General features: G+C 46.7%; 1 protein-coding gene across 2 annotated transcripts in view; it reads right to left on the bottom strand.

Moving 5' to 3' along the window:
- DAPK1 (death associated protein kinase 1) overlaps nt 1-10,726 on the bottom strand; it is a 209,425-nt gene extending 198,699 nt beyond the window's left edge. Inside the window, exons 1-2 of one of the 2 annotated variants that reach the window (XM_082657471.1) lie at nt 10,601-10,726; nt 10,101-10,270 (exon numbers count right to left, since the gene is read on the bottom strand). In XM_082657471.1, coding sequence (XP_082513597.1) covers nt 10,101-10,162 — 62 coding nt within the window. In that variant the 5' untranslated portion in view covers nt 10,163-10,270; nt 10,601-10,726. Of the gene's footprint in view, nt 1-10,100; nt 10,334-10,600 lie in introns of those variants that run through there. The other variant, XM_082657470.1, reaches the window with a different exon arrangement.
- Nucleotides 10,727-15,418: the final 4,692 nt, after the last annotated feature.

Genomic DNA, 15,418 nt, shown 5'->3' with positions numbered 1-15,418 from the left:
TGAGAAAACTGAGTCTCACAGAAGTCAAGTGACTTTCCCAAGGCAACAGTTAGTGCACTGTGGAGTCAGGGATTTGGGTCAAAAGCTCTGAACCACATTCTAATTTCTGGACACGTACCTTCATAAGGCAAATAAACAAAGCCTCCTGTGGGCTTAGCTGAATCCCACCCCATGTAAGAGACACAAAAAGCCATGTTTTCTACTCTCAGAAAACTCACAATTCAGAGAGAGCCAAGAATCACATGTACAAGCCAAGTGTAAAATAATACCAAGTGCCCAGTTATTTACCGCACATTGTTAAGGGATATAGGAAATAAAAGAGAGAATCTGCACGACTAGCTGTGGACGTGCTCCACAGAAGCCTGCAGGCCGAAACAGGCCAGCTCACTTTGCATTCGCTTTTTAGTTCTCCAGGTTAAAACTTGTCTCTAATACAGATAATTTTTTTAATTAAAAAAATTTTTTTTTGCCACCCACCCAGCCTGGGCCGGAGGGGAGGAGGCTCGGGGTCGGCGAGGACACCGGCCTCGGCGCCGCCGCGTTGCTCCTCCAGCAGGCCTGGGCGCGTGGGTCGGTCAGGACCCCGGCCCCGCGGGTGGAGGGCGAAGGGCGAAGGGCGGAGGGCAGGCTGCGCCAGGGGACGAGGCCCTGCAGCCTCCCCGCTGCCTCCCCGAGCGGGCGCCCGGCTGCGCCGCAGCGTTTGCACAGCAGAGCGGTCCCTCAGGTCGCTGTGGGCCCCTCCTCCGTCGGCGGCTTGGTTCAGAACACTTTTTTGGATGGGGTCAAAGGGCACATTGGGGCGCGAGGTCAGGCGAGGGTGCGGGGAAGGGGCGCCAGAGACTCGGGAATGTTGGGAGCCCAGACCCGCCGGGACGCGGGGTCCTGCTCCGCCGTTGCTCTGCCTGACCTTGCCCTGTGGGTGCAAAAGTTTTTTTTTTAATGTTTTTAATTATCTGCATGAAAGAGAATGTTGCCTCTGAAGAGCAGGCCTACAAAGGACGGTCCATATTAATTGGTAACATTAATAAAACCGGATACACTCATTCAGTGCCCGAAGCATGTTTAGCAAAACCGAGGGACTTCATGCTTCTACACCACCTCGACTTACCTTGCCTGTCCACTGCCGTATTTGCCAAGCTTTCCTATCTCTGTGTGCCATGGGAGGGGTGGGGAGGAAAGCAAGACCGATAAAGCTTCATCCTGGAAAATATTCCACTTGTTCTAATTCACTTCCTCTCCCAAACAATTGAATCAGCTTCCTGAAGCTCCTGAGGGGGGATATCGGCCAGGTGCTCAAACCTTATCCATTCTAAACGGGGAACTGTAAATATCTTCCCTCCATTCTAAAGCTAGTTTGAATTACATGGCAAAGAAATTCCTAGAACAAGGTCTCAAGCAGTCATTTTATAAGTTCTCCACCAAATGGGATGACAGGTGAGGATTCTCCTCCACTCCGATTGTTCAATGTGGAAATAGAGACATTAGGGAGAAAACAAGAGCAGAGGTGCCTTACATCAGCCAGGCCTTGTCCCGAGCACACGGGTGCCACTGCAATTATGGTCTGCAGAGAAGTGTAAGCCGGCCACGAAAGGGGAAGGAAATAAACCTGTGATTATCCAAAGACAGGGGAGCTCCTGAGGATTTTGGTAGAAGTTTCTGGCATTACAAACAGCAGTTCACACGCTGATTCTAGATACTCTGATGGGCAAGGACAACATTTAGAAAGACAACTTTCTATATTCACATTCCAAGTGTACATCAGAAACCCCTTGGCAGGATCTGGCTTCAATTACACTGATTTATGTACCAGTAAAATAGTATTTTTAAGATAACAAATAACTTCTTAGCTTTTTTTGGCTTACCAAATTTCTCAGGACAGCTCTTCCGGGTGTCAGGTGCAATTCAGCATTTCCAGCTCAGCAGTTAGCTGTGAAAAGTCTATTCTCTACAGTATTCGTATACCTACAGTGCCCATAGCTTTGTTTTTGTAAAGGGAAGCAGCTTGCAATTCTCAGTCTATTAAATATTATACTCAAAAGGTTGCAGTCTTTCATCACTCTCCCAGAGACACATATTTCTGCCACTTACCCATAAACCACAGATGGAAAAAAAAGAAATAAATTGCGCTCTACCCAGAGGAGGCAAAACGATTTAGAAGAACTTCTCAAAGGAGGGAGGAAACATTAAAACAGAATCAGCACTAACTACTGACCTCTTCTCCCCCAAGCCACTCCATCTATGTGCCAACGTATCCCTCTGTCACTATCTTGTCCTATCACCTGAGTCGTACCTACTCTCCTGCATATACAGCCTGGTCGTAGACGGTGGTATGAGTTGCTAGGCGGACATAGAGACAGGCAGTTCAGAGGGAAATCTGACCCTCTTCATGATGGGACCAAAAAAAAGGTACTGATTACCTCTCCTACACTTCTTTTGCAACTGGAAAATTCCACACTGGGGGGCCAGGGACAAGGGCATGGAGGACCAAAGTAAGGTCTCGAAAATCCTGACAATTCTTACAAGTTAAAAAGGGAAGGGTTGCATGGTTTCAAAAGTAGAAAACAATGAACTACAGAAAAAACTAACAATGGAAAAAAAATGGAAATTCACTCATTCCTTATACGTGAAAACTTACTATATCAACTGTACTGGAGATATCTGAAAATCAGCCCCATTCATCACATTATATCTAAGAAAGAGTAATCAGACAGTTTTGACCGAAAATAGAATGTGTCCCACAAGAGTCCACACACAGAGCTAAATTTCCCAGCTGAAAGCCATCCGGCTTATGAATATAAGCACCATCAATATAAACCTTTCAAACACCAGAGATCGGCAGTTCACAGCATTCATTTGCTCAAACATTACATTCCTCATCCAAAGTTGAATGCTTGATAAAGGGAAAAATCAACAACTTTCTCCCCACCTCCTTCCCCTCCTGACATCTCTGAATGTATCAATACATTATAGTACTGAATAAAATTTCTCCAGTTGACAATTGGAATGCCGACAGGTAGGACATAGGGGAAAGCCCCGTGGTCACGCCTCAGAGGTTAGCAACATTATACTTAAATGACGGCAGTGTGGTCTGTAAGCCACACGAGCTCTCAACGTCACCTCCAAAAGACAGAAGCGATAAACAAGAGTCACTAAGGATCACACCTGTCAGTTATCACCAGAGATTAGTTACCAGCACATGACTGGTTTTGTTTTGTTCTGGACTGGGATTGAAAATAAGACCAACTATTTCAGGTTTCAGACTCCTTCCCTGTAAAAATCCTTTTAGTACATTAAACCTAGAATGGGCATATGACACTTTCTGTTTTACCTAAGGAAGATGTACTAGTTAGACAAAGTTTTGTGTTTGTGGTTTTTTTTTTTTTTGCGGTACGCGGGCCTCTCACCGCTGTGGCCCCTCCCACCGCGGAGCAAGGCTCCAGACGCGCAGGCTCAGCGGCCATGGCTCACGGGCTCAGCCGCCCCGCGGCATGTGGGATCCTCCCGGACCGGGGCACGAACCCGCGTCCCCTGCATCGGCAGGCGGACTCTCAACCACTGCGCCACCAGGGAAGCCCGACAGAGTTATTTTTAAACCCATTTGTGTTAGATGATGTAGAAAAACCAAAGGTCAGTCATTTTTTCCTCTACTCTCTCCTAACTGTACATTTACAGGAATTAATTTAGAATGTAAACAAAGTGATAGACTGGATATATTATAAATAATTATACTGCCACATAATCTCTCTCAAGGCCGAGGGTTGATGCATTCTGTTGTGATCACTTACCACAGCAAACCAAAGCAAAACAATTAAGTATCACCTTCCACATAAAGCCTCAAACAATCACACCCCAGCCTTAAACCAGACAGACTAGGGCCACTTAATGAAATGAGAAACTGTCTTTTAGTGGGGTGGCCTACTGGGCAGAGCCACGACTCTTATACATTCCATGACTCAAAGGTTAAATAACGATGAAAGTGTTCTGTGAACTTTCTAAAAAGCTAAATTATGCACTTTGGCACTTGGGTAAGACTACGGCACGTACTAGCACCATTCATAACTGTGGGGCACGAGCCATTTGGAAAAGGCAAGAAGGTCACGTGTGTTGTCAAGTGCCCACGAGAGTTCTGAACTCAAGCGTCAGCCTCTTCATGGGGTGAAAATGGAAACCCACCATGAAGCGGTTACTAGTTACTCCTGACCATCCCCTCCAAGCACGTATTAAGATGGATAGGCACGAGATGCCTGCCCAAATCACTTCTGTTCGATATCAACATTATCTGGCTTCTAAAAAAATGAGAATTGCCAAATCCTAAGTAGTGTGAAGAATATAATGAAAACAGTCCTGCTCGGGAGTCTAGGTCCATCTCTTGCTACCTGGTAGCCAGCTACCTTGAGAAAGCCACTTGACCTAAGGACTGATGGGATGAAACAAGAAGGAAGGACTCACTGACTGCTCAGCTTCTTCTAGGTCTAAGTGCCCAAGGGTCCCGGGCTACCCTTCACCAACAAAAGCCCCTCCCCTCTACCAGCAGGTGGCATTCTTTGTCTCCTGATCAGAAATATGTTTCCATTAAAATCATGCTTTATTTCATGCATATAAAATGCCTGATTAGGTTAGGTTAGGTACACATTGCAACTGTAGAATTGGGGGTGAAAGTTCATAATTCATTCCCCTACAGGGTGTCCCAGAGGTCAGACCACCTAATCTTGACCTTGTCGCTCCCCCGTCATTCCCCCACCACACCACCTCTGAAGGTATCCACACACCCCCACCCCAATGCCTGAAGGAAATGGTCTCTACCTTTCTGGGGTTACAACTTTGCTGGGAGACCACAGGATACGTCTGATAATGTCACCTCTTCTGATACAACCCTGTATTGCAATTACTGAGATTCACCTGACCACGCATCTCTGTAAGCTTACTGTGTTTTTCACAGCTTTGCAGGGGCCTGCCAACGCTATGGGGCCTTTAGGTTCCTAAGCAGCTGGGTGAGACACAAGCCTAGGGTAAAAGGGCACAGGAGGACCAAAAAGGCCGCTTCAACGTTCCCTGGCTTCCCCATCAATTAGCGCCTCCATAGCCTACGTTCCTGATGGTATGTCCCGCCAGGTCCCAGTGAACCTAATTTCTACATCCCCAGGTGGTCCGGAGGCGCATTCCCAGTGCTGGCAAGCAAGCATTCAACCCAACTGCCCCTCACTACTGTCACCGTGCCCTCCCTTCGTATGCTAGAATGCACAAAATTTTAAAATCCCTGATTGTTACCTCTAATACATATATTTGAACTTTATCTCTCTTAAACCTTTGCAGCCTTTCCCATCAGAGGAAACAGCTGAGGGCACACAGAAGCAGAAATGAGAAGAGAAAACTCACATTCAGGGAGGTCCTACAGGATGATCTCACTAGTCAACCTTGTGAGCCTGCGAGTCCCGCTTCCAAGGAGAAAACACGCTGGGAAGTCTCTCCCTCTCCCATCCCCACGGGATTGCCAGTCTTAGGACTGATTCCTGCAGTTCACAGTAAACCAACAGAAAGATGTACTCAGACTGTCAGGGTTTATTACAATTCCTCACGTCAATTAAAATGCCTCTGGATTTTATGCCAAAATGAGAGTGTTTTAACTTTAAATTATTAGCTTCCAGCAACCATCCAAACAAATGTAGAATACTTAATGCTCCACTTTGTTTTGTTTAAAACTGATCTTGTGCTTGGATATGCTGGCTGCTGTGCACCTTAGCCACAGAACGCAAAAGGAAAAACGGCTTTTATTTTGCTGAGCTGCAGCCTTCAATATCCTAAGTTCACCCCCACCAGAGTCATCACTCATTGAGGGCCATATACAGGTAACCATATATAGGTGCATGTGTGTGTGTACTCATGGTGCCTTACAAATATTAATCCATTTATTCAATCCGTCAGCATTTATTGAGCACCTACGTCATGCACCTCATTAGGCATAAGAGATAAAAAATGACAAGCAAGTCCAAGGTCACAACCCTGTGACAAGCTGTGGCGAAAGTAGATAATCCAACAAGTAATGAGTGTGCGTTGTGGTAAATGCTGTAACGGGGAAAAGAGGTTATTAAGAATAATATCTGGGCTTCCCTGGTGGCGCAGTGGTTGAGAGTGCGCCTGCCGATGCAGGGGACACGGGTTCGTGCCCCGGTCCGGGAAGATCCCACATGCTGCGGAGCGGCTGGGCCCGTGAGCCATGGCCGCTGAGCCTGTGCGTCCGGAGCCTGCGCTCCACAACGGGAGAGGCCACAACAGGGAGAGGCCCGCGTACCGCAAAAAATAAATAAATAAATAATATCTGAGGCAGCGACTATGTGTGAGATGTTTACAGCCACTGCCTCTAATTCGTATAGCATCCTGCAAAGGTAGGTGTCTCCCCACTTCCCAAAGGAGGGGGCCGGGCTGTCCCACGCTACATACCCCCTCTCCATCGGCCTCAGCACCCGCATCAGCATTTGCATCTCAAATCCCCATTCTGGTCTCAGTATTGTACCTGCCGGCCTGCATTTGCCGATTCAGGCATCGATGAAACTTTTGCCCAGAATGATACAGCACATTGCACACCCACAGGGGAGAAAAGAGCCCACAGCGCACCCTGAAGGAACTTTTAAGCCGGCTACATGGAGTCATACAAGAATATTAACAACACAAAGCAAGGATGGAGCATGGACGGGGCAGTCTGTGGTCATGACCAGTGGAGTGCTTCAGAGAGCAAGTCATTTGGCTTCTGAAAGGGAGAGATCATTGTGGAGAGATTTATTCAGGAGGTGGGACCCAGGTCTTCAGATCACATAAGGTCAGACAGTGTAAGAGAAAGAAGGCCAGTTCTCAGGAAGGCGGTGTTCACAGAGGTGCCAAGAAGGCTCGCAGGTTAGGCTGAACCACAGCCAGGGATGTAACTGGAGCGCGATGGTGGGACAAGCTGGCCTTCAGCTGCCCCGAGTGCCAACTGATAAGAGATGCTAAGGCACCTGGGGCATTAAAATGACCCAGTGTAACAGCACATGGAGAAATCCGCATTTAAAAGAACCCCTCCCAGAAACCACTACATGTGACAGAAGCAGTTCTTCGTTCTACCTCCTGGGATAGAGGGTGAAACCCAAAGGGCCTCCTGAAGTCAACACAGGTCACCAAACAATATTCTAACCCTGACAGTCCTTTTCACTGCAGGGACTTGTTTCTACTTGAAGGGTGTGCAAGTTCAAGGCCAGAGCTGCATTATTCAGAATCAGAGTGGAGAGGCCAAGGGCTGTCAGCAATGGGTCTCCCCCATGACCCTTTTCCCACAGGACCTCCCTTCCCCAAATTGGTAAACAGAAAAAAGAATATCAAGTTGCAAACCAAGTTATTAGCATGCCTGGAATACTCACATGTCTCAACCAGTCCTGCTGATGATATCTATATTTGTTTAACTCTTGACGGCTGATAAAATTCTTTTACTTGGTATTCACAACAGCCATGAAATAAGCACTAGGTCTCTCGTTTTATAGATGAAGATCCTGAGGGTCAGAGATGGTAAGTGACCTATTCAAGGTTATGCAGCTAGCAAGTTCTAGGGCCAATTCTGGACCAGAATATCTGTCCAGTGGTCTGTCTGCTCTATCACTACTACAAATAATCATAATACTTTATAAAGTTCTTTAAAGTTGACAGCTTTTACAGTACACCTGGGCAGTACACACACTAATATACATAGACACACACACACACACACACACACACACACACACTCTCACCCTTGTACACACACACTTTCTGTTTTCCTATAAGTAAAGTAACAATAGTAATAATCAAAATACTATATCCTACTTGTTTAAAAACCCATCCTCCCTCCTCTAGCTATGGACTTTGTCTTAGACCATTTATAAAGTAAGTGAGTAGTTATTGTGTAGATTACTGCTAAAGATATGTGGATGAAGTTTTAAATCATAGATGTTGGTTTGTTTATAACTCACTGCTTAGAACAAGCTTGCTTTTGTGTTAAACATCTGCCCATTTTCATTTGCCACTACTAAGCTCCTGCCTCTACTCCCAATCTTCTCTCAGTGACACAAGAAGCAGCATCTTTCCTATATGTCCATCTTATGCCAGGATCTGTTTTCAGGAAGTGGCTATTTCCTGGCAGACATAAAATTCACAGGACTCGAAAAACACATTGAAATAAAAAAATCAACCATTTACTGCATTTTTAAACAAAAGAAAAAGACCTATCAGACAGATCGGCATGGATACTTTATTTTTAAAAATTCCCAACTCCCAGTTTGTCAAAGCACTTCTTTCAAATTCACAGGTCACACAAATTAAATTATTCAATAAACAATTTGTCAATTAGTCTTGCACAGTGGGGAGAAAATTATACACAGAAATGTAGAATGAGCCAAAATCAAAGCAAAATCTAGTGACAAATGAGCAAACTGCTCTCCAGCGCAGAGGCAGAGAGCCTGTCATCCCACCCACGAAATAAAGATCACAAACTCCCCCGCCAGCCACAGGGAGGCCTCATTATTTTTCCTTCTCATAACACATAATTCTACCAAAAGATCTTAATGAAAATAAGGTCAACATACTTAATCTATAAAGCAATCATCTCACCTACTTTTAATCATCTTTCTTTATAAGGGAATTCATATAATCAGGCCACCCTACACAAATAGAATTTAAACATACTTTTTTGCCTTTTTCCCCTGCTCCCAAAGGAAAACACCACGTACCACTCATCTTGCTAAAAACCACAGGAATAAAGTCACTTAATTCTAGTTAATTCTAGTTAAACCAAGTATTTCAACCACATACCCTTAAACCTTAACATTAAACATATCCATGAAATATTTTTGAGAGCTTTCCTTCTTACTTATTCACTCAGTAAATCTCCAATATATAGTAAGCTCCCCCAAGCACAAGTTCCCAGTGATGTTCTGAAGCCATACTAAATGTATACAGAAATATTTTGATACAGTATCTTTTTAAAAATTGCTTTTGTTCTGAACTACTACTTGAACTTGAAAAAATTTTAATTAAACTCAACTTTCACAATTCTCACAAGGTCATCTAGGGTGTGGGTAGTTTTGAATTTCCTTTTCATGGGGAAACAGGAAGCACTGAATCAGGACATCAGGTGTATACGGAAAAATACATATTTTGATACACATGTAAGTAAATACATACTTTTTTGTTGGTTTAAAGATCCTTTTGTCTACTTGACTCACGATACAAATACACTGCAGTCAAATTTCTTATGTTGAATTTAAATTTAGGTGTGAAAACTGGGTTTTCTGCTCAAGTTAGACCAGAGCATAACACACCCTGTCAAATCCCCAGTCAAGGGGAAACCCATCCAGCCCTTAGAGGCCCCCAAAGAAATCATTCTTTGTTCACCTGGCACTGAAAGGCTTCACATTCAGAATCACAGCTCCTGCAGCAATGGAAGTATGCTCTGAATCCAGATAGCCATATTAGACTCTCAACTAGGGACGTGTTAAAAATTTAACATCGTGAATGAAACCAAAGCAACCACTGACACCAACTGGGTAATTAAACTCCTGGTTCAAGGAAGTTTCAAAATCCAAACCCAACATCAACATCTGGCAAGTCTCCATGTGTGACCTACCGATACTTGTGCATGTTATTCTGAAAATTCCAAAAGAGGGAAAGTATTAAGCCTTTAAAAGCCTATGAATTAGTTTGTACTCTCTGTACACATAAGGGCTAACTCACAGTTAACTGGAGCTAACTCCAGTTTCAACTATATCTCAGCTTTTGCCTCACTGTCTCAGAAGGGCAAAAGCTGACAAGCGTTACTGCAGACAACTAAATCTATTCTTGTCCAGGGGTCTTGATCAATACACTCTGCATCACAATCTAACACTGAAATAGCTTCTCCACCGCCAGCTCCTTGTTTTAGGTAGTTTATTTCCGGTCCCTAGTCCTTGCTGGGTTAGTTAACTCTTTTCTCTATAATTTGCACATCTCCTGGAAGGACGAGGGAGACGCCTGAATTCAAACTGCATTTGTTTACCGCCCACTGCCCGCAGTACTGTGCATTCCCACAACCCAGAAACGTGCGCTTCCGGCACCCCCAGTACCTGCCAAGTTCCTCGCCGGTGTCGTAGTAATCATCCACGTTTTCCTGCCTGAACACGGTCATGATAAACTGTCACGCCTCACGGAAGCCCAGCGCACTTCAGCTCCGCTTCCCAAACCATCACCACCGCTCCTGCGCCTCCGTGGGCCCCTCATGCATCAGTCAACAGTCCTTTTAAAAAAAAAAAAAAAGGCAATAACAACAATAAAATGACAACCCAAAAACGAAGTACCCCTCCCGAGGGCTAAGACTCGCTCGCTGAAGACCACCTCTCCGGAGTTGCCGCACCCCGCCGGGTAGAGAGCAGCACTCTTTGTTAAACCCGGGCCAGGGACGCCCCCAGCCCCGCATCGCCGGCGCACGCGTGGGGCCGGGCACAACCGCACCCCAAGGTCCGCGTCCCCGAAAGCAGGGCGCTCGGCACGGATCAGAACCCGCTCCGGAAGTGGCTGGCCTCCCCGCCTCCCCTTTCTCTGCACACACGCCCACCCAGCTCCCCACCTCCGGGGGCGCAGCGGAAGAATGAAGCCCTCGCCGGGGCCGAACGCGCCTAGCTGGAAGCATCCCTCTCCTGCCTGGAGCGGCGGTGCAGCCCCCGCGCCACCTCTCGGCTCCCGCACCTCCCCGGCCGCCTCAGCCACCTTCTCTCCTCCCACGAGCCAAACAGTCCCCAGAGGCACATTCCTGGCGACTCCAGCTCCGTTACCCGGCCGACCCGGCGTGCGGCCGCCCGGGGGAGCAAGGGAGGGAAGGGAGCGGCCGAGGGAGGCGCGGCCGCCCGCTCCCGGTCTCCGCGTCCCGACACAAAGCGCCCGGCCCGCGCCACCTGTTCCCACCCGGCCCGCGGGGCTGGGGTCATCTCCTGGCTGCCATTCCCCTTTTCCCCTCAGTCAAGTGTACCCCGCCTCGGCCTTCCCGGTTGCCCTGGGCGCTGCCCGGGCCAACCCCGCCGCGCCGCGGCCGTGAAAGCAAAAGCAGGCGGCGGGGCCCGGGAGGAGACGGGGAGCCGCGAGCGGCCACTCACCCGGGCGCCCGGGAGCTGCCCGGGTCTCTCCGGGGCGCTGTCGTTGGTCGACGGTAGGCGCCAGCGCCGGGGACAAGCGGGGCGGCCGCGGGAGCGCAGGGAGGCAGCGAGTGGGGGCGCGGATCCCGCGCGTCCGTCCGGCGTCGGCTCGGCCGGGCTCTCCCGCTCCTGCTCCGGAGCAGCCCCTCGGCTCCTCGCCGCCTTCCGGGCGGAGGGCTGCCGGCAGGCGGCCAATGGGGACCCCGCGGGCGGGCTGGCGACACGGCCCACCCACCTCCGAGCTGCCCGGCCGGGCCGGCGCTGCGGGTGCTGCGCGGCGCTAGCTGCTCCTCCCCGCTCGGCGCTCTGGGCTCGCTGGCGCGCTCTACCGCGCACACCCCCGCACACACCCACTCACCCCACACCCGCGCCAGGAGCTCAGCCAGCGCGGCCGCGCGCAACATGGGCGCCCCACCTGTGACACGCTGCTACGCTGCCCCCTTCGGCGGGGCTCCAGAGAAATGAGATTCCTTCATCCTGCAGAGGTGTCCTGAGCGCCCCGCGTGGTCCAGGCACGGTGCTCGGCACCGGAGAATCACAGAGACCATAATAGGTTTAAAAAAAAATCCCTGCCCTCTTGAAACTTACATTCTGGTGGAGAAGCTAGACAATCAATATGTAAACGAATAAATGAGATCATTTTAGAAGGGATTGGTTCCATGGAGACAATACTGCAGGGTAACGGGATAGAGAATGACAGGGCGGGCGGGAATGGACAGCATTAGAAGGGATTTCTGTTCAGGATAGGTGTTTTGAGCTGAGATCTGAACTGTAAGAAGGTATGAAACCAGAGAAGAAAGGTTTGAGGTCTCAGAGGCCCAATGCAGCAACAGAAACGAAGGGTTGATGTGTGCAGTCCAGTGCAGTATTGTCCATTGATGAGTTGAAATGTGGTTAGTCCGGAATGAGGTGTGCAAGAAGTGTCAAATACACATGGGATTCCAAGACTTGGTATGGAAATAAGGATGAAAAAATCCCTTGAATGTTTTTTATATTAATATGAAATGCATGTTCAAATGGTAGTATTTTGTACATATTGGGTTAAATGAAATATATTATTAAAATTAATTTCGCTTTTTACTTTTTAAAGTGCAGATACTAGAAAATATGGTACCTATGTGGCTTACAGTTATATTCCTGTGGACTGTGCTGGTCTACACTGGAGACCCTTATCCATTCTCTTTACTTCTTACCCCAGGCCCCCACCAAGCCCTGGGGTTCAGGGGGAACAAAAAGGATGTTTCCCCATAGGGACTGCTGGGGATCCCTAAACAGAGAAAAGCTCCTATAGGGAAATTTGCCTTACTGCTGAGAGTGACAAAAACCGGTATGTGAACGCACTGAGATTTCAGATCCATGTCATCGTTCAAATTTCCAGATTTTCTAAAATGAGATGGTTTAAACTCTCTTTAGTTCAATAGAAATTCTTGGGAGATTAAAAAAAAAAAAGAATGCCCCTCAGATCTTACGTCAGACCCTCCTCTTAAAGAACATTTCGTTCAATGGCCCACAGGAAGGGCACACATTCATGATCATGGAATCAAGGGAAGATTCCAAATTGGGTGGCGGCATCAACCTTAGTGATGGGTTTGAGAATTAATACAAAAGGATCTTGAGAGGTGAGATATACAGTCAAAAATAACAAAAAAATGTGGTTCATCTAGGGGAAATGCAAATGAATACATCTGTTGGCGGAAGATTAAAAACACAGATACTTGGAAAGTGCTTATGGATGACTGCTTTAAGGGTAATATTTTCCTGCAAAATACATGTTTAAGTGTGCTTTCCAAGGCAATGAGAAGAACTGCCTCTGTTTGGGGACTAGTATGTCTTCCCTATTCGACATGCTGATCACAGGAGATTTTCTGGAGTAGTGAAAAAGAGCAGGGGCTTGGCAGTCACACATTTGGATCTAATAGTGGTGGAACCATTTAACCCTAGCCGTGAATGACCCTGGCTGTGTCCCTTACCTGTTAGCTTCATGTCTGTACTCATTCAGGAAAACGTTTTAGAGAAGGAAATGTGCCCCCAAATTCAATGAAGAAGCAGAGTCTAATTCTCCTCCCTGTGAATATGAGTTGTCTGTAGTGGCTTGATTCTAAGAAAATGTAGTAGAAGTGACACAGTGTGATATCCTTCTGAGGCTGGGTCATAACGTGTTAGAGCTTCTGCCTAACGTTCTCTTTCTCTCTCTCGCTTTTTTTTTCTCTTGCTTGCTCTCTTGCTCTTGTTCTCTCCACTCACTCGGGAAGCCTTCAGCTGCCATGGTTACCCTGGGGCTGCCATGTGGAGAGACCATGTGGAGAGACCACAGAAAGAGAGAAGCCCAAGGAAGCCAGCTGTTCCACCCTACCCCCACCCACAGCTATTTGTGTCTCCACAGCCCCAATTCTGCTGGCAGAGTAAATGATTGCTGCTGTTCTAAGTCATTATTTTGGGGTGGTTTATTACGAGGCAATAGATAACATGTAAGAAAACTTAATTCTTAACATGTACCAAATGCCAGGCAGACTAAATTATCCTCTTGCTTTATCTTCAAACAACTCTGTAAATTGTTTTCTCCACTTTATCTTTCTTAGTCTCAGTTTCACCACCTGCAAAATGAGGATAATAATAGAGTGTATTCCTCAGAGTTGCTGGGAGATTCTAAACGATAATGCATGAAACAGGGCTTTTTACATTATAAAATACATCAGAATGTTGGTGTTATATTTTCTATCATAGTCCAAGCAAGAAGAGCTCTGAGAGACTTTTCTCCTATGGAAGACAATACTATAATCCTGATATTATGAGATTCAAGCTGGAAAGGACTTCCATGAAAAGAAATTGAATATGATATGGACTATGACTTATGATAATAATGGTGATAACATTTAAAACAGACTCCAGTATAGAATTTAGGACATTATTTTATAACTGCACTAGTCAGGGTAAAATAACTGCTGCTATAAAACTCCACAGATCTCAGAGGTTTGACACATTTAAGGCTTATTTCTTGCTCTCAGCACAGAGGTTTGCAGAGATTAGAGAAAGGGCTCCACTCCACCTAGTCATTCAGGGACCCAGGCTTCTGCCCTCTAATGGATCCATGACTCCTCAGTGCATTGAGTTTCTCAGTTGATCCTTTTCATCTATTGGCTGACGAGAGATGAGAGAATCCAGAGAGGACTGGAGTTTTTTAGTGGGTCAGGTTTGAAGTCTAAGGCTTAACCATTTCTTGGGCAAGATGTTCTAAGATTAATCAGAGTGGAACACACTAGCTCAGTTCACCTTTGGATTACTTTTTAATAACATGCCTTTGGCTTTTATCAAGGGCTAATATTTTTAAATGACCCCATGAAGAATGTTTCTGCACCTGTGCTTTCCATGTTGAAGATATTGCCCATTATGCAGTTGAGTGCCTCTTAGGTAGACAGTCACATGATTGACTCTAATTCCTCTCAGCACCGAGTGCTAAGAGAACTCATTACTCCTGACCAAATGATGTTTCTTTTTTGTCAGACAATGAAAATTGTAGAGCTCACTCTGTTCTCCATTTTCCAGAGTGAGAAAGCAAGTGGCAAGATCAGAAAATGTAATCCTCCAAGTTATGGCCAATTTGCCATATTCGCTGAATAAGCTTTTATTGTCTAATACATATTAGATACTAAGGATGCAAAGATAAATAAAACATTCTCGGTCCTCGAGTAACTCAGTCTAGTGATGGAGACTAAAGAACAAAGAGACAATTCTATTAAAGTGTGGTTGTGCTAGATATAATCCATTTATTTCTCTAGATGTATTTTCTATCCTTCTCCACCCCTACAGGTCTGCAGGCTGAGCTGTAAGATTATTTTAACTCATTTCCTTATGTTCTGGCTGCAGGTTGGTTTGGCCAGCGGGGAACGTGGCATGGCGTCAAGGAGAAGGGAGAAGAATGAGGCCAGGGTAATTATTGTCATGCTTTTCTCACTGCAGGTTTGCCTTGGTCACTATCAAACAAAGGCTCCTCACCAGATAAACTCTTCTACGTGACTTTCTCTGTCCAGGTGTTGGTAACCACTCTCTCCCCTAGTCTCTTCAGACCTAGGGTTGGTGGCAGCTCCATGTTACTAACCTGGGGTTCCTGCCCCGTCCCTTATGGCTCCCCTGCACCTCTCCCACACCTCCTTGAATCATCCTAATATGAGTGTGCCATCTCCTTCCTCTGCAGCCCTGACAGACTGCTGTGGAAACACGAAGGGAGGGCACTTAATTCAGATAAAGGCCAGGGATGG

Source organism: Grampus griseus (genome assembly GCF_964374135.1).
Source record: "Grampus griseus genome assembly, chromosome: 6".
Taxonomy (NCBI): Eukaryota; Metazoa; Chordata; class Mammalia; order Artiodactyla; family Delphinidae; genus Grampus; species Grampus griseus.
The sequence above is the reverse complement of the archived record's forward strand: the minus strand, read 5'-3'. Positions and strand labels throughout refer to the sequence as shown.